Raw genomic sequence first — 26,820 nt, forward strand, 5'->3', positions numbered from 1 at the left:
AGGCCCTTTTGTAGTATATCCACATCATTTGCGGATTCAATAATGGCTCCCAGCTTACAGTCATCTGTGAACTTTGTAAGCTAGAGTCTCTTAATGTTGGCCTGTACTTCAGAGAAGTAGATGCCAAACAAGAGTGGTCCCAGGACAGAATCCTGCAGTACACCACTTGTCACTTGCCTGGAGCTGGATTTGGAGTCTGCTACTTTTGCAGTGTGTGTTCTGTCAGTAAGCCAGTTTGCAACCCATCGAGTGATGTAGGGATTAATGCCCAGCTTAGTAAGTTTATCTATGATTCCATAGTGGGAGATAGTGTTTAAAGCCTTGGCGAGGTCCAAGTAGGCTGTGTGAGCCATCTTACCCTTGTCCAAGGCTCTGGAGACTGATTTGAAGAAGTGGATCAGGTTCAGGAGGCAAGATCAGCCCTTCACGAACCCAAACTGGGTGGGGTCCAGTGTTTGAAGGTTGCCAATGTCAGATGATATAAGAATGTCATTTGGTCTTGAAAAATGTGCAAAAGCAACCTTTAAAGTAGGATAACTGCAGCACCAGGAAAACATCAGATGTTATGTGGTCCAATCTCTCCTACATTCTTACTCATGGGTTCGGAGCTGAACATCGGCTCCGACTCGGCCAACTTCTATTTTTCTAGCACGAAGTCTCTAAATGGCTGGGCTAACCTGGTATCCCACGTTGCACTGCTCCACAACTCCAGATCGTGTTTGCCGCTCATGGAGCTAGGACGTGGTCTCGCTGGGCTGTGGCTAAGTAGATTTAAAACTTCTTTCTCTAGTGAAAAGTTGTTCTCTTTCTTCACAAAAGCTATTTTAATAGCTATTTTGCTTGTTATTAACATTTTTTTGTGGTGTGTTTTTTTGTGGTATCCCTCCGTTCCTATGGGCTAGCACCGTTTAAGTTACAGGACTTAGTCCTCCCTCCATTTTTCTGGTTTGTCTGAGGTAAACATTTATCCTTTGCTACAGTGTGTGTCTTGTTGTTAGGTCAGAATCGTTTAACTTAGAGATTCTGTCTTTTGCTTGTTACTGGTAGTTTCCCGCCTTATCCGTTGTGGCCGTTATGTCTAAGGATCAAAAAGAACACAAACCCTCTGGGTTTAAGAAGTATTCTAAATGTAGCTACAAGATGTCCATAACAGATGGACATGCTATTTGTGTATACTGCTTGGGGGCTATACATTTACAAGAGTCCTGTAGTTTTTAACACGCTTTTAGCTCCAGGGTTCTACAGGAGAGAAAAATAAACTTATACTGAAAGGCCTTCTTAAGCCTTCCTTTGAGGAGTCCTTGGACTCTTCCTCTGGTTCACAGTCTAAAACCAAGACTTCTAAAGCCAAGAAAAGATCTCCGGCTCCATCGGTTACATCGGAGCCTCCAGAGAAGATTACTAAATTGTCCTCGGGGCCGCAGGAGGTAGCTGTGATTCACAAATCTGCCTTGGCTCCAATCCTGTTAGAGCCCATTCAGAGCCGATCTCCTAGTGTTAGACAAGGATCCCCAGATAGGAGATCACAGTCACCTTCTCTCTCCTCCAAATCCTCCTGACTCTCTGATTTGGATGCGGATAGGGTGGTCCAGAGGCTCCTGCAGTCACCGGTTTTGGCTAAATTATTTTCAGCTCCGACCCAGTCAGTTCCAAAGCCAGTCCCGATAAGTGCGCCCATTTTTCCTCCTCCGAGCACCTCCTTGTCTTCGGAGCTGGAGTGTTCGGCTCCTGGTGATGTTTTGCTGGCTCCGATACCTCTTAAGGCCTTATCGGTGCCGACGTCAGCTCCTACCATGTCGGCTCCGTCCTCTGGTTTCGGAACCCGGGTGTCCTCCGTTGGGCCCGAGGGGGATACTTCGGGACTTCTGTCGGTCCCGAGTCTCCCTCTCGGCGCTTTGGCTCGGGGAGCCTCAGTTCCGATCTTGGCCTCGGAGGTGGGTCGATCATTGGATTCGGGGGGACCCACCTTCGAGGCCATGAGGAGCGCACTGGCCAGATCATCAGTCACATCACCCGGATCAGTCATTCCATCCCCCTTCACACCAGCTAGAGCCTCTGATGTCCCTCTATTGGTTGATGGCAGAGCCCCAAGGTCTGGGGATACCCCCATGAGCAGTCCCCAACTTTCTGAGGGCCTCTCAGAGTCTGACCCTGAGGAGCCCCCCAAGGAAGAAATTGTGCAAGAGGAAGCACATAGACTCCCAGGATGAGTCCCTCACCTCTGATACCGACCTCAAGGAGTCAGAGGGGTCCCCCAGGTCATCCTCAGATGACATCTCTTTCTCTGACATCCTGGAGATTTTGAGGCAGAGAGGCAGCTGGTCGTCCAAAGCCCCCCTCTGAGGAGGAGTTGGTATTCCTCAAGGTCTTTGGGGCTCAACCCTCCACCTCCTGGGTGTCTCCACCCTTCGATGAGCTCCTGGATTTGATCTGTCGAAGGGCATGGAAGACTCCTGACTCAGTGGAACCGGTACCGAGACGTCCTAATAAGTTTCTGTCAGCTCCCCCTGGGAAAGAGTTCCTGTCAAAAGGGGTTTCTGTGGATGCCATGGTGGTGGCAGCGGCCACTCAGCAGGAAGTAGCTGAGTCTTCTTCCTCCGTCCATCCTCCTAACAAGGAGTCCAGGAGTATGGATCGGTACGGGAAGCGTACCCTCTCTTCAGCGACCTTCACACTTTGGTCTCTGAACTATCTATGTCACTTTACTCGGCTCCAGAGAGATCTCCTTAAAGAGTTGGGAGATACTCTAATGGGTAACATACCTGCGGCGTTAACACAGACCATTAACGCCCAGTTGTCTACTCTTGGATCAATTGTCAACTCATCCATGAGGCTCATATCTTATGCAGCCGAAGGGGCAAGCAGGGCAGCTAGCTCAGGTGTAGACCTTAGGAGGCAAGCCTGGATGCGCCTGTGTCATTTCATGGAGGCCTTCAAGTCTTCCTTCACTGATGCCCCTTTTGATGGGTCCTCACTTTTTGGGACCAAAGTGAAAGACACCCTCACCAGATGCGAGCAAGAGGGAAAGACCCTGTCTGCCATAGGGGTCTGTTTTTCCTCCCATCTAGGCCTTACACCAAGACTCAGAGGGGAGGAAAAATGTGGTTCAAAAAGTCACAGAAGTCTTTCCCTGCCGGTCAAGGTGAGTCCCTCTCCAGAGGCAGAGGAGGGAGTGGCTATTCTGGGAGACGCCACCCTAGGGACAGAGGAGGCCCTCGCAATTCGGGAGACTGTGATTCCTTTCGTGGACCTTCCTATCATTGTCCCTGATGTATTGCCCGACTGCGCTATTCCGGAGCCAGTCGGGGGCCACATTTCGTTGTTCCCAGAAGCCTGGGCAAGTATCACTCAGGATTGATGGGTGCTTCGTATAGTTACTGGAGGTTATTCCATCCCATTATTGTCAAACCCTCCTTCACCCAAGAGAATCCCAGATGTTCCACCCAGACAAAGGGATCTCGCAACACTAGAAATTTTAAAGTTGCTGGAAAAAGGAGTCATCCAACCTGTCCCCTCAGACCAGATCGGATTAGGGACTTACTCAAGACTCTTTTTGGTGCCGAACAAAACAGGGGACATGAGACCCATCTTGGATCTCAGCCAACTGAACTGCTATGTTCTGAAGTCCAAGTTCCGATTGGTCACCCTTCAGTCTATTTTTCCGTTACTAGGAAAAGAAGTATGGATGTGCTCCATCGATCTCAAGGATGCTTACTACCATATCAAAATGGACAGGGCATCCAGGAGTCACTTACGCTTCCAGCTGGGAGACAGTCATTTCCAGTTTTGTGCCCTGCCCTTTGGCCTCACCACAGCCCCCAGGGTGTTCACCAAGTGTTTGGCAGTGGTGACAGCTCACCTGAGATGTCAAGGATTCCAAGTGTTTCCATACCTGGACGACTGGCTCCTCACCACCCCCACCAGGCATCTTCTCTTTCAGACCAGGGAAAAGACCATTGCCCTTTGTCATCAACTAGGGATTACCTTGAACTGGGGAAAGTCTGCTTTGCTGCCCTCACAGCATGTCACATTTATAGGCGCAGAGGTAGACACCGTTCACATGCGGGCGTTCCTGCCGCAAGTAAGGATAGAGGTGTTGCAGGGTCAGGTTTGCGCGTTGCTGCCCCTCAAGAAGGTTCAGGCCAGATGGGTCCTACAGCTCCTGGGATCCATAGCAGCCACCATTATGTTAGTGCCCCTGGCCAGGTTACACATGAGGCTTCTGCAGTGGCTTCTCTTGGCCCAATGGTGCTTTCAGAACCTTCCCCTGTCCCATCTGATCCTACTCACCGATCGGTGCAAACAGGACCTCCGCTGGTGGATGAGTCCCACCAACTTGAACAAAGGGAATCCAATTATTCCTACGACTCCAGTTGCCACGGTGACCATGGACACCTCCCAGACAGGGTGGGGGGGGCATTATCTGGGCAGGATGGTCCAAGGCACCTGGCAGGATCATGAGGTACATTTGCACATCAATGTTCTAGAGATGAGAGTGGTGTTACTGGCGTTGCAAGCACTGCAGAGCTCTCTTCCCCTTGGAACGATTGCAATTCACTCAGACAACATGTCTGTTGTGTGGTACCTGAACAAGCAAGGGGGAACCAGGTCTTACCCCCTTTGCAGAGAGGCCATGCAAGTGTGGCAGTGGGTAGTGTCTTCCCAATGGTTCCTAGTGGCAACGCACATTCCGGAGAAGGCCAATGTGATAGCAGACAGGCTGAGCAGAGCTATTCTAATGCCATATGAGTGGTCCCTGAACCGCCGAGTTGCGGAGCAGATTTTCAACAGGTGGGGTCAGCCTTGCTGCGAACTTTTCACCAATCCCCACAATACCAAGTGCAGCAACTACTTCACTCTGATCCCCCCACAGGGGGAGTCACCCAGGGATGCTCTAGTCCACGATTGGCCTCCCGGTCTGCTCTATGCTTTCCCTCTGTTTCCTCTGCTGCCAAGAGTGATCCAGAAAGCCATTTCCTTGGGAAGCAAGATGATTCTTATTGCCCCACACTGACCTTGCCAAGTCTGGTTCTCCTTTCTTCATCAGTATGCAGTGGAGAGTCCTTGGACTCTGGATCCAGCACCAGACCTACTGACACACGTCGGGACAGTCTCATCCCTCCCTGCGGACCCTCAGGTTGACAGCCTGGCTACTCCACTTCCATCCTTAGTCAGACTTCATCGTTTTTCATCTGAGGTAGTACACATTTTATCTTCTTCTCATAAATCTTCTACCAGGAAGATTTACTCCAGCAAGTGGAAAAGATTTTCAATTTGGGCTCAGGCCAAGGGACTGGATGATCCTTTCACAGCCCCCATCCCAGCTGTCTTAGATTTTTTTATCCACTCTCTTTCAGCAGGGTTCTGCTCCTGCCACCATTAAGGTTCAGCTGGTTGCTATCTCCAATTTTCATACCTCTTACGAACCTTCTCTCATGGCGCATAAGCTATGTAAGGCCTTTTTGAGGGGCACCTTGTTGCTTCGGCCTCCGGTGTCGGAACCCATCATGCCATGGGATTTAAATTTTGTGTTACAGGCCCTGTCATCATCTCCTTTTGAGCCAGCTGCCACCTGTGATTTAAAATTTCTGTCTTGGAAAACTGCATTTTTAATAGCGATCACATCAGCCAGATGGGTGTCAGAGATTCAAGTGTTGTCCATCAAATCCCCGTATTTAATATTTCATAAGGACAGGGTTTCCTTGAGACCTAATCCATCCTTCCTTCTGAAGGTAACCTCTGCTGTTAACCTCAATCAGTCCATTGAGCTGCCGGTTTTCTTTCCTCAATTTTCCAACAAGGCAGAGTTTAAGTTTCATCAATTGGACGTACACAGGCAGCTTCGCTTTTACTTACACAGGACTAAACCACTTCGTAAGTCTGATCAACTCTTTGTGTCCTTCTCAGAAAATAGAACAGGTTTCCCTGTTTCTAAGATTACAATTTCCAGGTGGATGTCTGACTGAATCTCCTACGCTTACTTGTCGGCAGGCAGAGAGTTACCGTTCCCTGTCAAGGCTCACTCCACCAGAGTTGTTTCCGCTTCAGTAGCTTATCACTCCAGACTATCCTTGGATGAAATTTGTGCTGCGGCCACGTGGGCTTCTCCCCACACCTTCATTACTCATTACAAATTAGACGTGGCTTCTAGGGGCCGGGCTTCCTTTGGTTCCACTGTTCTCAGGAGCATCTTCCATTGAGCCTCCAAGGATAGAGGTGCTAGGGACGCTGTCCCGTGAGTAAGAATGTAGTTGAGATTGGACCACATAACATCTACAAGTTATGTACTCACCATAACGCTTGATGTATGTGGTCCATCTTGCCTCACATTCTTATGTTCCCTCCCACCTGTCCCCCGTCCTGGAGGATTTGGAGGCGACATTTGTTTCAGGACCTTTCGGTATTGGTTATTTTTTCTTTGCTGCCCTGGTTAGTGTCCTACTCTTTTGACTGTGGTTGTGCATGAGGTGTGACTATGAGCTGCTGCAAACTAGATCTGGGGTTATGGAGCGGTGCAACATGGGATACCAGGTTAGCTCAGCCAATTAGAGACTTTGTGCTAGAAAAATATTGGCTGTGTCGGAGCCGATGTTCGGCTCCGAACCCGTGAGTAAGGATGTGAGGCGAGATGGACCACATACATCAAGCATTATGGTGAGTACATAACTTGTAGTTTGAGAAAAGAATGTGATATAAAAGAACTTGAGCAAGAGGGCGGGAGTGTATAAATATTTGGTAACTGATGAAGGATCAACAATGAAACATAAAAGAACAAATGCGAATAAAACTTAGTAAGACTTAAATTAATTGTAAAAACAGCTCTGACATCTAGGAACAAAATCCAAGCTATAAACCAGTTTGCCCTTCCTGTCCTAACTTACAGTTTTGGAGTGAATGACTGGCCCCAAACATGTTGGATAGATTGGATAGGGAAACAAGAAGGATGCTTCATGCTCACCAAATGATTTATAAAAATTAGTGTATACCAAGATTATATATTCCCCATTCCAAAGGACAGATGGGCCTCCTTGAAACTGATTACATGTATAGATCTGCAATTGTGGAACTCCATACATATCTGCTTACCTCACAAGACCCAAATGTAGTGAAAGTTTAGAAACGTGAGGAGAATAAATCTAAGATGACTTCTCAGCTTAATTTAGCAGAAGCATATCGGCATCAAGCAGGAATGGAAATCAAACCAGAAGTAGATAAAACTCAGGCAGCAACTGAATGTGCCAAAAAACAAAAGAAAGAATATAAGGTGAAGGACCAGATGAGAAGGCAAGAAATGTAGAAAAAGCATAAATATAGTTCCAAGTATAGAAAACATCTTTAAGAACCTCATGTTGATCAGGAATGAATGCAGGAATGGTTAAGGAGAGGCAAATTCAAACCAAGAGATGAAAGGTTGATATTGGCAGCCCAAGATAGTGGGCTACATACACAATGGTTTACAAAGTCCATTGAACATGTGGGAGAAACAGACAAATGTAGGTTTTGTAAAACCGAACTGGAAACAATTGCAGACCTTGTTGCTGGTTGCAACATACTAATGGCAGAAGGACTGTAGACTGAAAGGCATAATAATGTGGCAAGATTGTTGCACTGGGGATTGTGCAAACATTATGGTACTGAAGTGGCTGAAAAACACTTGAAACATGGGCCACAAAGCATCATAGAAAATGATGAAGTTTATATAACATGGGATCACCCATTACCAACAGTTCAAAAGATAGATGCTAGAAAACTAGATATAGTGATCCATGAAAAGAAGACAAAAGTAGCACTGATCATTGAAATCACCACACCCAGTGACTACAGTGTCTTGAGTACAGAGAGACACAAAGTCATAAAATATCAGGATCTGCAGGCAGAAACAAGAGCAATGTGGAAGAAAGATACCCAGACAGTTCCAATAGTAGTTGGAGCAATGGGGTCTTATAAAAAATAATCTACAATCGTATTTAGATATGTTACCAATCTATGTAACTCAATACGACTTGCAGAAAGAGTCATTACTGGACACATTGCAGGTGCTGCAAAGAGCACTTTTGGCTGACATCAAAGATTGAAACAATACTAATTTCATGAACTTTAATTGTACTTTGTAAGCCAAAGTCAATGCTGAGTGATCGAGTACAACAGATCAAATAATCAGGAACAAACCAGCTGTACGTAAGGCTTTAATCCACAGTATTGCAAACCACAAATACAATACACAGAATGTTGCAGTTGATAAGCGCTTTCACCCAAAAATGAGCTTCATCAGATCAAACCACTGCTACCCATGATCCCCTTATATATGCATTATGAAATCACTAATTAGTTCAATTAAATAATTAATTTAAAACAATACATTAAGTAAAACAGATATAACATCTTGTAGTAATTCATATATTACCTACAGTTGGATATACATCATATTAACATCAATATTAAAACCATTGTTTCTATGACACCTATGTAAAAACAAAAACTATAAAATAGATGTATATATAACAGAGCTATAAAAGTGTATGTATAGAAAATCTATATATAAAAATTTATATATAAAAATTTTTAGCATTGATAATATGCTCTAGTATATAAACATTTATATTACACAATCAAAACATATCATCAAAACATAATGGAATATGAGCCTATTCTATCTAAACTTGACATTGATATTCCTTCTTTTTTCAGAGCTGGTTTTATAGAGGCTCTCTCATTCAAACCTGAGCCTCTATCAGCTCTCAATCTCATAATCCACTTGCTTTCTCTATCTTCTGTGTGGTTCCTAATGTCACCACCTCTAATATTGGGTTTTATTTGTTCTAAGACCCTGAATAAAAAACAATGTGAATTACCTAGCTCAACCACATGTTTAGCTAAAGCATTGTGTGTATTGCCTTTTCTCATGTGATATGTATGTTCACGTATTCTATCCTTGAACTGGCGATTTGTTTTGCCCACATAGAATGCATTGCATATCTGGCAGACTGCCAGATATACAATATTCATGCTAACGCACGTAGCCTCTACTTCGGTCTTAAACTGCACATGAGAATCTGGATGCAAAAATACTGTATCATTATCGATATATATACATTGGTTACAGTGCCCACATGCCTTGGTGTAATTGGGTCCTGTTTGTCGCCCATCCTTCTTAGAATAGCATAATAGCCTTCTAAGATTCAATTTGTTCCTATATAGGAACCTCGGTTCCTCACCTACCACTTGCCTAATCCCATCATCTGTGCATAGTATGGACCAATGCTTATTCATAATATTTCTAAGAACCATATGATCATTAGTATATGGTAAAGAAAACTTAACTTCATTTCTTGTAACTCGTATGTTCTCATCTCTCACCGGTCTGGGTCCATAATATGGTGCTGCTCTACCTTGCCTGAGTTCATGTATATCACTTAGCTGATTATCAACCTCTTTGACGCTGTATCCCCTTTCTATAAGTCTCTCTCTTAGATCATTAATCCCTGTTTCAAAACCTGTGTTGGTGGCATTAAGTCTAGAAATACGCATGCCTTGTCCTCTGATAATATTATTAAATATATAATTCGGATGCATGCTATACCTTGATAGTATAGTATTGTGGTGACAAGGTTTTCGATAGACTCCGGTATTCAATAAACCATTGCCCAATTTCTCAACAAATAGATCCAAGAAATCTATTCTATGAGTGGAGTAGCTCATTGTGAATACCAAAAAATTTGTTAGATTATTAATCATTACAAGAAATTCCTTTAGTGACCTGTCATCCCCTCTCCATAACATAAACACATCATCTACAAAGCATCTGTAGAATACTACAGACTGTACGTATTCATCAATTCTGAATAAGACTTCGTTCTCCCAATGAGCTAAAAACATATTTGCATAGCTGTTTGCACATGGCGTACCCATGGCAACACCAGCTTGCTGTTGATATAACAAATCATTGAACATAAAAATATTATTGCCCAAAACTATATTCAATAAATGTGTCAATAGGTCTATCAGAACTGGTGTGTATGTGCTATGCTCAGATAGATAATTCCTAATATATATAATGCCCAAATCATTGGGTAGCACAGTAAATAACGATTGAATATCAAATGTAACCAATATCAACTCATCATCGTTCACTCTCCTATTTATACAATCATATAATTCAAGCAGAAACTGCTTTGAATCTTTAAGTATTGTCGAATTATTGTTCAACACAGGACGCAGATGTTTCTCAATATATACAGAAATGTGTTCAGTGACCCAACCCTGTCCAGATACTACTGGTCTCATGGGTGGGTCACTGACACTCTTATGTATCTTGGGAAAACCTTGTATCAAAGGAACTAAGGGGTTTGGAATTTTAAGATACTCAAACAGTTCTTTATCAATGATACCACCATTAAACATATCAAATAGGGCATTCCCTACTTCTAAGATAATCTTATTCAGTACACCTTCATCAATTCTTAAATAGAACTTGTCATTCAATAGTTTCAGCATAGCTGTTTGATAACATGTGGTATCCATAATTACAACTTGTCCCCCTTTGTCAGCTGGTCTAATTACTACTGCTTCATTCATCTGTAAATTCCGTAAGCTTTCTCTCTCCTTTCTACTAAGATTATCCTTGCTCTTAATATGTGAGTTGCCACTGAAATATTTATGCAACTCATCTTCGGTTAACTTCAGATACGCCTCAACAAGTGGGTGGTGTATCGGTGTGAAACTACTTAACCTTTTAAACCCTAATGATGTTTCCTTCCCAGTTTCATTGTTTACAGCATTATTCTGAAACAGCAACTTCAACATTAGGTTCCGACAGAACATTCTCGTATCCAGTATTGTGTCAGCTAGGTTGCTATGTCCACTGGGGATAAAATTGAGTCCTTTGTTCAATAAATTTATCTCATGTTGTGTTAGCTCATAGTTAGATATGTTACAAACCAGTGAGTTATCATTATGTGTACTATCATTCTTTGAGAGTGTATCTATTATACTCATTGTCCTAGCTTGTTCCTCCTCATTTTCTTTATGGTATGTTGTGGATGGAACTCCTCCGAGGCCTTCCTTTTCTGTCGCCCTCTGCTTAAGGATCGTCCCCTCTTCATCCCTTTGTCCTTCCTCACGGGTAAGGGAAAAGGAATCCCTCCATTACCTGTATCTATCATGTTCATGCTTCTATTCATTGTTTTGGGTCTAACAACCCTATCATTAGCCATTGTATCCTGGTTCGGCAACTTGTTCACAACCTGAACTTTGGGATATAAATTCATTTCTATAGACCCATTATGTACAACCCCCTGTACTGTTGTATCATTACTATTTACTATATCATTATCAGCATGTATGATACTGATCACATCCTCAGTGTCTACAGATCCACCTGTTAGCCTATTTGATACTTTATTTAATACTCTATTCAACGGAGTATTGGTATCACCATCTATTCCTAATGTTCTATCATGAGTAACAACATTTTCTGTTGAATCTGAAACAGAATCCATACCTTGATTTGTAATGGCATTCGTATTAGTAACAGGGACAGATTGATTGTTATTAGCTCCACTATTCAATACATTATTCCTATCAACAACTTCAACACCATCCCTTTCGCCATATCTTGGCCATACAAAGACGTGACCCAGCGAAAAATCCTTATGGTCACGTCTAATCTTATTTTGTTTCTGCTGGAGAAGTTTACGTTCAAGCGCCGAGACGCCATCCAGTAAACTCTCAAACAGAGGCATAATCAACGTATCAGAAAACATAGAATAAATGTCCGATCTTTGTATCTTAATATTTGTTATTAAGTCGTCCTCCTCAGGCAAAAAATAGTCAATCAGCAGTTGCATATACTGCCTACTGACCTCTAAATTAATTTGCTGCCACCTCGTCATCAGCTCCGGATGTTGTTCCCCCTGGTTCGGCATGTTAAAGACACGAAGACCTCTTGGCACTATCCGGTGCTCCAAACAGTATTGAAAATGCATCCGTTGCGTCTGCAACCGCTTCAAACGTCCAAAGTCCTTCTCTAACTTGTCCAACATGTGTTGCAGTCTCTCCAAATCCACAGTCGGCGCATTGTCGTCATTACTATGCGGCATGTTGCTCAGCTGCCAAGATGCAGCCCTCGAACACTGTAACTGCTGCTCAAATCTTTTCACCAATAGAGCTGATGAGCCCAGGTCTACACCCCGGGGCTCATAATCAAGCTCTATATCAATTCCATTCAATTCTCTCTGCATCTCGTATGTATACTTGTTATGTATACTATAAATACGATAAATACATTGTTTTCATTGACTGATCTGCTTCTATCAAGGCACGAATCAAATAATCAGCAAAAGAAATGTACCAAATTATGCCTTAGATAGAAATAGTGCTCCAAATCACTCGAAAATATATAAAATGTAAGCCAAAGTCAATGTTGAGTGATCGAGTACAACAGATCAAATAATCAGGAACAAACCAGCTGTACGTAAGGCTTTAATCCACAGTATTGCAAACCACAAATACAATACACAGAATGTTGCAGTTGATAAGCGCTTTCACCCAAAAATGAGCTTCATCAGATCAAACCACTGCTACCCACGATCCCCTTATATATGCATTATGAAATCACTAATTAGTTCAATTAAATAATTAATTTAAAACAATACATTAAGTAAAACAGATATAACATCTTGTAGTAATTCATATATTACCTACAGTTGGATATACATCATATTAACATCAATATTAAAACCATTGTTTCTATGACACCTATGTAAAACAAAACTATAAAATAGATGTATATATAACAGAGCTATAAAGTGTATGTATAGAAAATCTATATATAAAATTTATATATAAAAATTTTTAGCATTGATAATATGCTCTAGTATATAAACATTTATATTACACAATCAAAACATATCATCAAAACATAATGGAATATGAGCCTATTCTATCTAAACTTGACATTGATATTCCTTCTTTTTTTCAGAGCTGGTTTTATAGAGGCTCTCTCATTCAAACCTGAGCCTCTATCAGCTCTCAATCTCATAATCCACTTGCTTTCTCTATCTTCTGTGTGGTTCCTAATGTCACCACCTCTAATATTGGGTTTTATTCATGCCTTGATATAGGAACAAATTGAATCTTAGAAGGCTATTATGCTATTCTAAGAAGGATGGGCGACAAACAGGACCCAATTACACCAAGGCATGTGGGCACTGTAACCAATGTATATATATCGATAATGATACAGTATTTTTGCATCCAGATTCTCATGTGCAGTTTAAGACCCAAGTAGAGGCTACGTGCGTTAGCATGAATATTGTATATCTGGCAGTCTGCCAGATATGCAATGCATTCTATGTGGGCAAAACAAATCGCCAGTTCAAGGATAGAATACGTGAACATACATATCACATGAGAAAAGGCAATACACACAATGCTTTAGCTAAACATGTGGTTGAGCTAGGTAATTCACATTGTTTTTTATTCAGGGTCTTAGAACAAATAAAACCCAATATTAGAGGTGGTGACATTAGGAACCACACAGAAGATAGAGAAAGCAAGTGGATTATGAGATTGAGAGCTGATAGAGGCTCAGGTTTGAATGAGAGAGCCTCTATAAAACCAGCTCTGAAAAAAAGAAGGAATATCAATGTCAAGTTTAGATAGAATAGGCTCATATTCCATTATGTTTTGATGATATGTTTTGATTGTGTAATATAAATGTTTATATACTAGAGCATATTATCAATGCTAAAAATTTTTATATATAAATTTTTATATATAGATTTTCTATACATACACTTTTATAGCTCTGTTATATATACATCTATTTTATAGTTTTTGTTTTTACATAGGTGTCATAGAAACAATGGTTTTAATATTGATGTTAATATGATGTATATCCAACTGTAGGTAATATATGAATTACTACAAGATGTTATATCTGTTTTACTTAATGTATTGTTTTAAATTAATTATTTAATTGAACTAATTAGTGATTTCATAATGCATATATAAGGGGATCATGGGTAGCAGTGGTTTGATCTGATGAAGCTCATTTTTGGGTGAAAGCGCTTATCAACTGCAACATTCTGTGTATTGTATTTGTGGTTTGCAATACTGTGGATTAAAGCCTTACGTACAGCTGGTTTGTTCCTGATTATTTGATCTGTTGTACTCGATCACTCAACATTGACTTTGGCTTACATTTTATATATTTTCGAGTGATTTGGAGCACTATTTCTATCTAAGGCATAATTTGGTACGTTTCTTTTTAATTGTACTTTGACTTAGGTATGGGGTCCATTCCTGTCATGGTATTAGAAACCCAAAATATTTGGAGAAATTAAAAAGAAAAAATCCACACAAAAGTATGCAAACATGACACACACACGCACACACACACATGCACACACACCCACACACACGCACCCACACACACCCACATAAAACCACACATCCATACACACACACACCACAGTCTTTGTACCTGGCCCCTACCCTATCTGCCCTCCTGTGGTACCCCTCATCCCTGTAATATATGTATTACACCCTGGTGGTCTACTGTATTCCCCCACCCCAATCCCTATTACAATGTTGGTGCCATTATGGCCTTCTAAAGAGTCATCCCTGGTAGTCTAGTGACTCCCATGCCATCCAGTTTCAGTTAAGATGCCTTTGCCATTAAAGCACTTTACAATGTAATCCCTGGTGTCTGGTGGATCCCCCACCCCCTGATCACCCTTATGATGGCTCTGCTGGCACTTCACTTTGTCCCTGGTTTCCAGTGGTTCCCCCAAACTCTGATCCCCATACTACCATTGGGGCCATTATGGCACTTTGAAATATATTTTCAAAGTCATCTTCATTTCTTACATTCTTAATCTTGAACTATACTTATTTCTCATTTTTGACCTCTGCATTGACTGTATCATATATACATTCATTTACATTGTTTTGTTTTCCATAAACCTATGAGGAGTCATATGTAAACATCCCCCCTGTAGCTGCTTAATGCTATATGTGAGTCATCCAGAAGAATAAATAATTTGATTTGACTATTTTATACTGAATCCATTACAATGACAGAGGATGAAAGTTTAGTTTTGTGACAAAATATAGCACGTCAACATTCACTTTATATCCCAAATATGTGGATGAAAATAAATTGAATATTTTCCATTTTGGCATTCATACTAGTTTGATGCATTAACATTTATATGAATACACTTTCTTTTTTACTGAGCATTCCTTGGTTTAGCATCATACTCCCCTCCACATAGTCTGCACAGGAGGGTTTTCTTCCATGTCCATATTTGGTCATCTGTGTTTGTAGTGCTTGTTTCTGCCATAGCTTCTACTGATTGCACTTTTGAGTTTAGATATTTTTGTTGATCTTTTCTTTTAAAATATTTGTGAGTTTAGATCATTATGTCTACCAATATGCATCTGCATATCTGTCTACACATATTGACTTTGTATAGCATCTCCCCTGTGTTTTTATTTTGTTTTCTTATAATCTGAAGAATTTAGAATTTTTGTAAGTATGGGCCACATAATATTTACCTTCAGTCATCATACACACTATTACTGATAACTCTGAAAAGTTCACTTTATACTTCACTAGGAATTTTTTTCCCTTCTTGCATTTCTTTCCCACCTTTCAGCTTTTTCTTTCAACTTTCCTTGTATGAACATTTTTTTTATTTCTTAGCTGTCAGTGCATATTTTCTTCATTAAGTTGGATACAGCCTTCTGGAATAGTTACTTTCAAAATGTATTTATTACAGATTTAAATACCTGTTAATTTGCTTTTAACATTTGGTTTTGTATTGATATATTTTGATTTTATTATTTCTTTAAATTACTGTTTTTGAAACAGCTAATTTTTATAATTTCCTGATAGTTGGAATTTTTTTTTTGACCTATTATCTTGTCTTATTCCAGGGTTCTGTATTCTTTGAGTCGTATACTCTGTTCAGTTTAATTTTCTTACTTATTCTAGTTCTTGTGTTTTTAATTCATACTACTTCAGATTGTTTCATTTGTTACAGTCTTGTGTCCTGATTTATCTCCAGGTTTGTTATTCTCTGACAAAGTGGCCTTGTTGGTTTCCTGCCCCATTTCAGCCTAAGCATTTGTGCATCTCAGATGTTCTTCATGTTTCACCGTTGCAGTCATTACATTTGGGTAATCTGATGGCAGGTTGCCCTCAGTCAGCCTGATTAACAAAGTCTTGGGTCCTGCGTCAGTTGCTGTCCCTTCTTCCATGACGTCAGGTCAACAGGGGTATAAAACATGCAGCCGACACCATTTTCCTCAGTCTTTCTTGCCGCGCAGTGCCCGAAGCAGAAGCAGTTCGCAAGTGCCGGTTGGCCGACTCCTGAAATTTTCATTTTCGAGTTTCAGAACCAACGTCTTCAACCTAAAGCTAAGTACCCCATTGGGGAAACTTTTTCTTGCTCCTTACCAATGTCAGTAAAAGTTAATAATTGTATTACTTGTGGGAAGCAAATACCTTATAAGGATTTTCATTGGTACTGTATTCCTTGATAGGCCCTGACCACAATGTGCCTTGCTGTCAGTTTTGTGCTAAATTTAACCAATGCACTATTAAGCGTCAGTATATTTTTGCATCTAAATATTTTGGCTCATGATTTAACTATTATGAAATGGCGTTGGTTAGCAATCCGACTACCAGAATTCACAAAAAACGCAAAGAAAAAGACAGAGACAGACCGTCGAGGTCCAAAACCGACGACAAAGCTTCTCCTAAGCCAGTCGCTGGTTCGCCAGTACTCAGTGAGGCGCTTTCGTAGCCCCTGATACCTGCTACTTTTGATTCGCAGGCCTCTACTGAGACCCATTCGGAGTCCATTATGCCATGAGACACTTTAGGTATTGAACCCGCGGATGTCTCTACCTTAGATGGGTCCGGAGCCGCTAGCAGGCACCAGCTTCTGAGGGTGTTTTCAGGCCTAAAGATTTGTATATTAAACTGACGCCAACTTCAAAACCAAGGCCAAAACCAACTTCTATGTCTAACAAAACAACGCTTGGGCCACGTGCACAGGCCCCTATGCCTTAAAAACAAATTATCAAAATGGCTGAGGATTTAATTACCTTGATCAGGGGTTCCCAACCCTCTCCTGCTAAGAGGCCTAGGCAAGGCACTGATTATGAATCTTCACATCAGGTTTCCATTTCTTCTGATTCCTCTTCTGATCAGGAATTTTCTATTCCACCTTATGAGGACTCTGATGCAGAAGAATCCATCCCTTCTGCTTCTCCTCCTGAGGATTTTTCTTTTGGAGAAACTTTGCATACCTTAAGGGAACATTTTCATTGGGAGAGTAAGGATTTTTCAGAATCCAAAAAGAGGCTTAGGGATTTCCTTCTTCTTCCTCAGCAGAGGACTTTGGCTATACCTCCTGTTCTAGACATTGTTGATGATGTTTTCTCAGAATCTAGCATGGCTCCTGATTCCCTGCCTGCAGCTCCTAGTAAGCCAGACAGATATTACAGGGTTCCTGACTCCCACAAATTCCTTTTTAAAAACCCTACTGCTGACCCTGAAACAATTTCTCAGGGTCCCAAGGGTGTTAAGGCTTCTACTGCTAAAAATCCTACCCCTTCTGATAGAGACTCCAGGGCGCTGGATAGATGGGGTAAGAAGGTTTACATGTCTGCAACCCTGGCAATCAGGGCTTTAAACTGTCAATTTCATATGCTTAAATATCAGCAGTATGTCATGGGCTTACTTAAACAGGAAATTATGTTGATTTCTGACTGTGTGGAAAATAAAGAGTTACAGGATTTATTGCATTCAGCTGAACAAATTGGAAAGCATACTTTGCAATGTGGTTTTGATTCCTTGGAGGCCTCTTGCAGGGCTGCTGTAACTGGATCTGTGATAAGAAGGCATGCTTGGCTCAAGGAGAAAAATCTGCCTGATCATGTTAAAGCAAAATTGTTGGATGCTCCTTTACAACAGGACAGTCTATTTGGTAATAAGGCAGAAGAAGTTTTGAAAAAGATGGAAGACAAAGCTAAATCTATGCAAACTGTAAAAGATTTCCTACAAGTACAGCCACCCAGGTTCAGTAGGCACTGGCCTATTAAGAATTGTCCTTTCCAGTACCCACCAGAGCCACTCAGGTCAAACCCAGACACTCCAAAGGCTCAAGGTTTCAGTCACAAGGAACTTACAGAACAAACCAATGGGGTGCCTCCACCTACAAATCTGGAAGTAGCAAGGCACCTCCCTACAGTAAACAGCCTCAATGACTTTCCTCTGCCATTAACAAGCACTTATCAGTTGGCAGCCCCTTTGGGGGGAAAACTAGCACCTCATGCACAAAATTGGCATCTAATTACCCAGGACAAGTGGGTTTTAAATATAGTATCCCAGGGCTAGAGATTTAATTTCCACACATTGCCAATTCCAAACAGATGGCCAGATCTGCCTCCAAATCAGTGGGCAGAGGCCCATAAACAAGTTATGCCCCTCATGAATATGGGGGCTATTCAACCAGTACCAGAAAAGGAAAAGGGGCAAGGTTTTTATTCAAGACTTTTCCTGGTACCCAGAAAAGACAAATCATGGCATCCAGTTCTGGACTTATCCATTCTAAATACTTTTATGGACATTCCAAAATTCAAGATGCTGACTCTACAACAGTTACTGCCTATGCTAGGCAAGGATGCCTGGTTGGTAACTCTAGACTTAAAAGAGGCTTACCTGCATATTCCAATCAGGGAATCTTGCAGAAGATACCTCCACTTCAAAGCAGGCTATTTGCATTACCAGTTCTCTGCACTGCCTTTGGCTTATCTACTGCACCCAGGGTCTTCACAAAGTGCCTGACACCAGTAATTGCATTTTGCAGACAAAGAAACATTCAAATTTATCCATATCTGGACGATTGTCTAATTCAGGCAGAAAACAAGGACACTCTTCTGCAGCATCTGGCATTTGTAAAAAGGCTTTTAACTTGCCTAGAGTACACCATAAACGAAAATAAATCACAACTAGTACCCTCTCAAAAAATTACATTCCTGTGTGCAAGCTTGAATACAACTGCCCAGATGACTTACCTTATGCCAGAAAAACAAAGCCAATTGATGACTTACTTCAAACAAGTGGCCAGAAAAACCCAGTTATCTGCAAGACAAATTCTGCAGGCATTGGGGTTCATGGCTTCCTGTATTCTTCTAATTCCATATGCAAGACTGCATATGAGGAAACTTCAATAGTACCTAAAAAGCTTATGGAGTCAACATTGTCACACCCTGGAAACAATGATTCCTATCATTCCTTGCCTGCAGCAAGAGTTCCTATGGTGGGCAAAGGCCTGTCACCTAAACAAGGGACTTTCATTCATTCCACCCCCTGCCACCCAAACCCTGACTACAGATGCATCAGACTATGCTTGGGGGGGTGCATCTGGCAGGCAGATGCATTCAGGGCGAATGGAGCCCAAATCAAATGCACCTGCATATCAACCAAAAAGAGATGCTAGCTGTACAGAATGCTTTGACAGCTTTCAAGGACTTTCTTCATCCAGGACAACTACTGATAAAGATGGACAACACCACAGTCATGTGGTACATAAACAAGCAGGGGGGTACCCATTCCTATCCCCTTTGCAGAATAGCCATGGCTTTGTGGAACACAGCCTTGTCTTACCAAATACATCTACAAGCTCAATTCCTGCCAGGAAAGCAAAATACTCTGGCAGACGAACTAAGCAGAAATGTTATGGACCCACACAAATGGAAACTGAATCTGCAAATCTTCAGCATGTTGACACACAAATGGGGGAGCCCAGGCATAGATCTTTTTGCCTCACCCCAAAACTATCAGTTGGACAAATTCTGCACAAGAATCCATCACAAAAAAGCTTGGAAAGTGGATGCTCTATCCTTCAGCTGGAAAAACTTATCAGTCTATACATTTCACCCTCTGCCTTTGCTCTCCAAGGTATTACTAAAAGTCAGACAGGAAAAAACAAAAATGATTCTGATTGCTCCAGACTGGCCTCGCCAACATTGGTACCCGCTCCTATGCAATATGTCACACCTTCATTTGTGGTGCCTGCCTCAGACACCTTATCTACTGTCTCAGCAGAACTTTCAAATTCTGCACACTCAGCTACAAACTCTGAATCTTGCAGCATGGCTAATCAACTATTTTCATCAGTTACATCTCTCAGCAAACCTGCGATGGGTGTCATTTTGGAGGCTAGAAGGCCTAGTACTAGAAAATCTAATGCTGATAAATGGAAAAGATTCTGTGCCTGGAATCAGGCACAAGGAATAAGCATAGCAATGCCAAATATTCCTCAGATTCTGCAATATTTAACTGAGATGCTTCACAAGGGCCTATCTTTCTCTTCCATAAAAATCCATGCCTCTGCCATTTCAGCTCATTACAACACAGAGCCTCCCCTCTTTTCTCATCCCCCGCTAAAACAGTATCTCAGAGGGGCCAAAAATTTAAGACCTCCCAGGAGAGCACCGACTCCTGCATGGGACCTCAATTTTGTGTGGAAAAGTTCACCCTACCTCCTTTTGAGCCAGCTGCTACTGCGGACATAAAATTTCTCTCTTGGAAGACAGCTTTGCTTTTAGCAGTCACTTCAGCTAGAAGGATTTCAGAACTACAGGCTCTCATGGCAGTGGAGCCTTTTATAATTTTCTACCCAGACAGGGTAGCACTCAGAACCAATCCATCCTTTATGCCTAAAGTGGTATCTAGTGTGGCTCTCAAGCAGACCATTCATCTGCCAACTTTTTTCCCAAATCCACAGAACAAGGGGGAGCGGATTCTGCATTCATTGGATGTACACAGACAACTAAGATTCTATTTGAGCAGGACAAACTCTCTAAGAAAATCTGAGCAACTACTGGTGGCATTTGCTGCAGGGGCAGAGGGAAAGGCTATTTCAAAGCAGACTATTTCAAAATGGATAAGTCATTGTATTCGTTTCTGCTACATGCATCATGGTAAACCTGTACCCAAGGGGATCAGATCCCATTCCACCAGGGCTGCATCTACTTCTGCAGCCTTTCTCAGAGGGGTTCCTACCAGAGACATTCTAGAAGCTGCTACCTGGAGCTCCATTCATACGTTCACAAAGCATTATCATTTACCTCTCTTCTCTAAATCCAGTGCAGGCTTTGCCACTGCTGTCGAGCAGGGCCTTATAGCTGTTCCTAATGCTGTATAATTCCATCCTCCCAACCATAGCTTTGGGATTCTACCCAAATGTAATGACTGCAACAGTGAAACACGAAGAACATAGTACAGTTGTGTACACTTACCATAAATGTAGATGTTCGAGTGTATTCACTATTGCAGTCCTGGTTACCCACCCACCAGCTCCCTACTTTCCTCTTTTTATACCTCTTCTTTCTGTTACTATGCTCAAAAGCCTTTTTGTTGTATTTGCTTTTAAATAGAGTTATATTTTTTGTGTTCTAAATTACATGTATATATATATTTTTGCTCCCCATTTGAGGGGCACCTGACATCTCGGGCAAGAAAAACTGAGGAAAATGGCGTTGGATGCATGTTTTATACCCCTGACGACCTGACGTCATGGAAGAAGGGATAGCAACCGACGCAGGTCCCAAGACTTTGTTAATCAGGCCGACTGAGGGCAACATGCCAGCAGATTACCCAAATGTAATGACTGCAACAGTGAATACACTTGAACATCTACATTTATGGTAAGTGTACAAAACTGTACTTCTTTCAGACCCGCTGACAGCTCTGCATTTTGCATAAGCATAACAGTGAATTCTATTAGCCTATAAGGTGGCCTTTGTTTCCAGTCTCTGTTCTGTGCCCAATATGGGCAATTAGTCCTTTTCTCTACATCTTGGGGTAAAACAGCTTACTATGGACTTTTGACATTTCCTATAAACTGTACCCAACCCTGGTGTTTTTCATCTTTGGCAGGTTAAGTGTGACCTCTCCCATCTGTCCTCCATGTAAAGTGTTGTATACTAATATAAGTTTTTGCCATAACAAACCAGGAATTATATGTCCCTCTATGCTTGACATTGACCTGGGTTATATAATGGAGACATAATTAGATGTTAACTTTGCCTGATATTTTTGTGTATGCTTTCTCCTGTACCTTGTTATCATCAGGCTTCCCCTAATCAGACTAAAGCCTGTTCATTCTCACATGCTGGGCATACCCCATACTGGAGCAAGAGACTTGTGAAGCAGAATTTATTTGAGCAGCTATGAGGGTGGTTTGTGCCTTCACTGACTTCTTGGCAATAAAGATTTTATTTATAGGTATAACCATCCCCCTGGAAGGGGAGATGTGAGACCTGCATCACTACTTTCCCCATTTGAGTGCATGTTCTTGTACACCTGCACCCTTAAGGCTGCTGCACAACAACAGCTTGGTGAACTGAATACCCCCCTCAAAGTTATATTTGCATCTGCTACCTCTCTTCCAAGGGAACATGCACACTCATGTCTGGCTGCACCTCCACTCCTCCCAGAGTGACTTTCTCTTCCTCCCCAGCTTTGACAGATGCTTAAGCTGATAAACTTGAGTTGTAGTTAGGGCTTTATCCCTCTACACCCAGGGGTTAACTTTGGCCCCCATTTGCAACTGTTCAACCTCATATCTCTGTTGTATGATGCACTAGATGGGCCCATAGATTTTTGCAAAATGTCCAGATTTATGTCACATATTTTTGGTTGTCCCTCATAAAATTTATGTTTTTTTTTGGCAAATCACTGAGGGTTGAAATCACTAAATAATAATAAACATTTGAGTTTCAGACTTAATGCCCATTAGAAAATGTATGCTAACACAAATTCTGTTATTCTAGAAAACTTCTAAGTTTATAAGAACAATATTTAAAATCTGTCTCTATTTTGGGCCTTTGATCCCCCACTATTCTAGGTTTTGTCCAGATTTCTTAAACTAAGAGGGTGAGAGGTATGGATGGGCCTGAGTAGAATCAGGAGCATTGTTGACAATCTGGTTCAAATCCGAGCTTTATTTGGCCCAGGGTGAGTTAGCTGAAGTGCCTTCTCCTTTAAACATGCTGAATACTTGAGCAAACTGTGGGTTTCTCCTTGTCTACCTAATGCCCACTTGTGTGAGAACATGCATTTATGCATTTATGGATATATGTATGTATGTATGCATTATATAGGGGTAGTACTCTGATCAAAACTGACTATTTTCAGACACAGCCTGAGTGAATACATCACAGCAAAAAATAAGTTAAATGCAAAATTAAAGTGAAATTACAATATAGCAGAGAGTAGTGCAAGAGTTTGTTGACTTCTTTGAGTCTGTGTTAAGTTCTACAGGTTGAATGAGCAAACACTGACACTTTTTTTTTGCAGGGAGACAATGTTCTCCCCACATTTTCTGCTCAGTGGGCAGTGCCTTCTGCACCCTCCTGACTAGTCCAACTAACCTTGAGGTCACTAAAAACTTGTGGGTAAGTTATTTATTTGTGTTAATTAATTGCTTACACATTTTTCAACAGGGTAGTTATTAAGGGCAGTATTCATAGGCACTTGCCTGGCACTGAAAGCTGTCCTAATTTAAAGTCCCTCTTGATGGTGTGTAGTAAAGCTCTGCCTGTGAAGCAGAAAGAGGTTCAGAGCAACAATAATATGAAGCACACAGTGGGGGAGTTCTTGTTAAAAAGGCTTTTAAAAGTCTGGTGCAATACTCTGGTGGGTAAAGTGCCAAGTGCAACAAATCACATGTATGCATAATAGGCAATACCCATACAAAGCAGCAGGTGAAAAGCATAAGTTTATGAGGCAATTCAGCTGCATTCACTTATGCACTTCAATGGGAGACAGCTTCTCCTTATCCAGATTTTCTTCATTCAGAAGCTTCTTGGAGTAAGTACTCCTTTCACCTGCCTTTGATGTGCTATGGACTGGTGAGTAGGGTATTGCTGGCATCCCACATGAACACTGTCTGATAATGCTCTTCTGTATCTTTCTGCCTTTGTCTTGCAAACTGATAGAGCATCTTTGTGCTGCCTGCTGAGTCACTTTCGAGAAGCTGGTGAAGTTTCACCGACATGTTATTGGCCAATGCAACTGGTCTCTTAGCATCTTTGTTAGCCAACCACTGTTTCTTCATAGAATACTCTGTCTTTTCTTTCTCCCACTTTTTTCCTGGACTCCTTTTGTTAACTTTCTGGATTTCTGCATTCAAACCCCAGTTTTCATTATGTACCTTATTTCCATACCTGCCTTGGCCATACATCTGTTCTATAATCTTTACACATGCTGTTTTGAAACACTTCATTCTTCTTCCACTTTAGCTATTTTCTCTTCTTCCTGAAGTGCTAAAGCCCAGAGTATTTCCATGAACTCTTGTGCTTTCCCTACAATCAACTTCCAGGTCATCATAGGTTCATAGGTTCATAGATTAGTACTAAGCTAACTGCCCTTGCGAGCCATTTTAAGCCTAGCCAATTATCTCTTGTGAGACTCAAACTCTGCACCTTGTGTTTGTAAGGCAAACACCTTAACCATTGGCCACCCTCCCTAGATTAGCCTCTGTTACCTTAGAGCCTTTTGTGACCACTATTTGCAGCTCATTGTGGCCACCAGTCACACCACTCTAGGGACCAACTGCTTCACTGAGGATGACTTTGCAGTCTCTGATTTTATTCCATTACCCATTTTATACTAGAATGGAAGTTGACCTGAATTTCTAAGCACTTAACTGTTACATACATTTTCAGTTAGTGATGATGGTCATTCAATAATGTACAATTCTTTACTTACTGCTTGTGTGAAGGGTGACATTGGCCTTCAATTTCAGCTCACGAGTTGGTTTGAAAAAATAAAAGTCTTCAGTTCCTCCAACAAAAAATTTAACTTTTTTGTGGCATTTCCACGTAATGAAGGAAGTGTTGTTCTCTGCTGCTTTACATTCTAGTGGACTATCTGTTGCTTCTGGGCTGTAAAAGACAATATAAATGTTTTCAGAGTAACAAATGTTTCATTCTGTAAAGCAGGCAAATAGACCTTACATATTGATTGTAATCAGTGCCTACAAATTGTTTGAAGGGGATGTTCTATATTTTGCAATTTCTATTGCATTTTGTGGAGTACTACTCTGCACTGAAAGCATTAATTAATTTGCTGTGCATCACAATAATGTACATTAATTTGCTGTATGTCACAATAATGTACATTAATTTGTTGTATGTCACAATAATGTAGTACTTTGCATACTTAGTCCTCTTTGTTGGACTGTTCCATTTTGCATACAGGTACAAAAGCAAAACTTGCAGCATTGTCACACCTGACAGCCATGATCCATATTTCCAGGGAAGTGGTTGTATCTGTAAAATGCTGCATCTTAAACAAACGTGTACAATCAGAACTGCATAACTGGATGAAAGGCAATTCACTGGGAAATAACTCCAGAATGGTAGTCTGACAAACATAGTTTTCCATGGCAAGGTAGAGAAAGTGGTATTGGATAGGATGCCAGTGTATCAGTATCACACACACACACACACACACACACACACACACACACACACACACACACACACACACACACACACACATACTATGTACACCACTGAGCAGTTTGGAGGTCTGAATATTCGCTTATAACATGTCCTTGGGATGCAAGAGAAAACTGAAGAACCTGCAGAAAACCCACATGGACACAGGGAGATCATGCAGGCTCCATATAGAAAGCACCCTAGCCAAAAAACAAACTGAGTCAAGCATTGTGAGGCAGCAACCCTAAATGAAATACTGCTCTACTGTATCATTTTCATAAATTAATACACTAGTGCTAAGCTAATAACCATATAATTATAAATGCTAAAACAGTACATTTTTCCAGAAAAATTGTATCATTATTAATGCATAATAGTATAAATTTTCTAAGTACTGCAACTATAGCAGTGTGTCAAAAAACACTGCCAACAGTATATATTAGAGCTACTAATACTAAAAGTTTAAGGGTTACTGAGATACTGTAATGAAAGCAATTTATTTGGCCTTTGTCCTTAAAGTAATTCCAGGTTGCCCACTCCTTCTAGTAACTATTTTATTACATTTGTAAGAGATTGCAGTGATGTCCCTAACATACTCTAGCTATGAATTCCAAGTTGTAGCTTTGGCTTTTGGAAACAGCATATTATTAGTTCTTTAGCTGAATGCTGACCATTTCTTAGTTAAGTACTGTTGTGACTTGGAGACCTTTAGGGTTACAATCCTATGTTTACTTTTTTTGGTAGAGTATGGCTGTGACCATAGTTTATAAGATTAAGGACATTAATGCATTTATTAACTGAGCAAGTAGGTTAAAGGGGCTGGTCCTTGAACCATTTTCAGCCACAACCTTGGCCTGAGGCAAGTATATAGTTCAAATATCAGTAATACATAGTGTACAAATAGTAACTAATAAAGAAAATATTCAGTATGGTAGCACCTATATATTGTTTGTAGTCATCTTTATCTCTACATTTTTGTCACACTCTGAAACCTTTCCTGAAACCTTCTAATCTTGGGCATACCTAAAATATGTGTATGGGATCACCCTGTGTGCTTAAGCTAAATATCACCAACATTCATTGCTAATTCCTGGAAACACAACTATATGACATCTATGAGCTTTTATATCATTCATAGGTAATGGTATATGTGGAGACTCATCCAGGCAAAATAACAAAATCTATGATATTTTACTGCACATCAAGGTGACAAAACACACATGCTCTCATTCCTTTCTGGCTGCCTGCACAATGGAAAGTCATGTCTGTCTCTGCTTCTGCATATTCATC

The 26,820-nt window shown here is 41.2% G+C and overlaps 1 protein-coding gene across 2 annotated transcripts in view; it reads right to left on the minus strand.

The window, feature by feature from the left end:
* The window catches only part of LOC122797960 (interleukin-3 receptor class 2 subunit beta-like), an 836,628-nt gene that overhangs the window by 431,809 nt on the left and 377,999 nt on the right, over nt 1-26,820 (minus strand). For both annotated transcript variants that reach the window (XM_044066494.1, XM_044066503.1), the window contains one exon: nt 24,797-24,972. In XM_044066494.1, coding sequence (XP_043922429.1) covers nt 24,797-24,972 — 176 coding nt within the window. The remainder of the gene's footprint in view (nt 1-24,796; nt 24,973-26,820) is intronic.

This window comes from Protopterus annectens, chromosome 1.part0 (assembly GCF_019279795.1).
Source record: "Protopterus annectens isolate FY-2018-M chromosome 1.part0, PAN1.0, whole genome shotgun sequence".
NCBI classification, from domain to species: Eukaryota; Metazoa; Chordata; order Ceratodontiformes; family Protopteridae; genus Protopterus; species Protopterus annectens.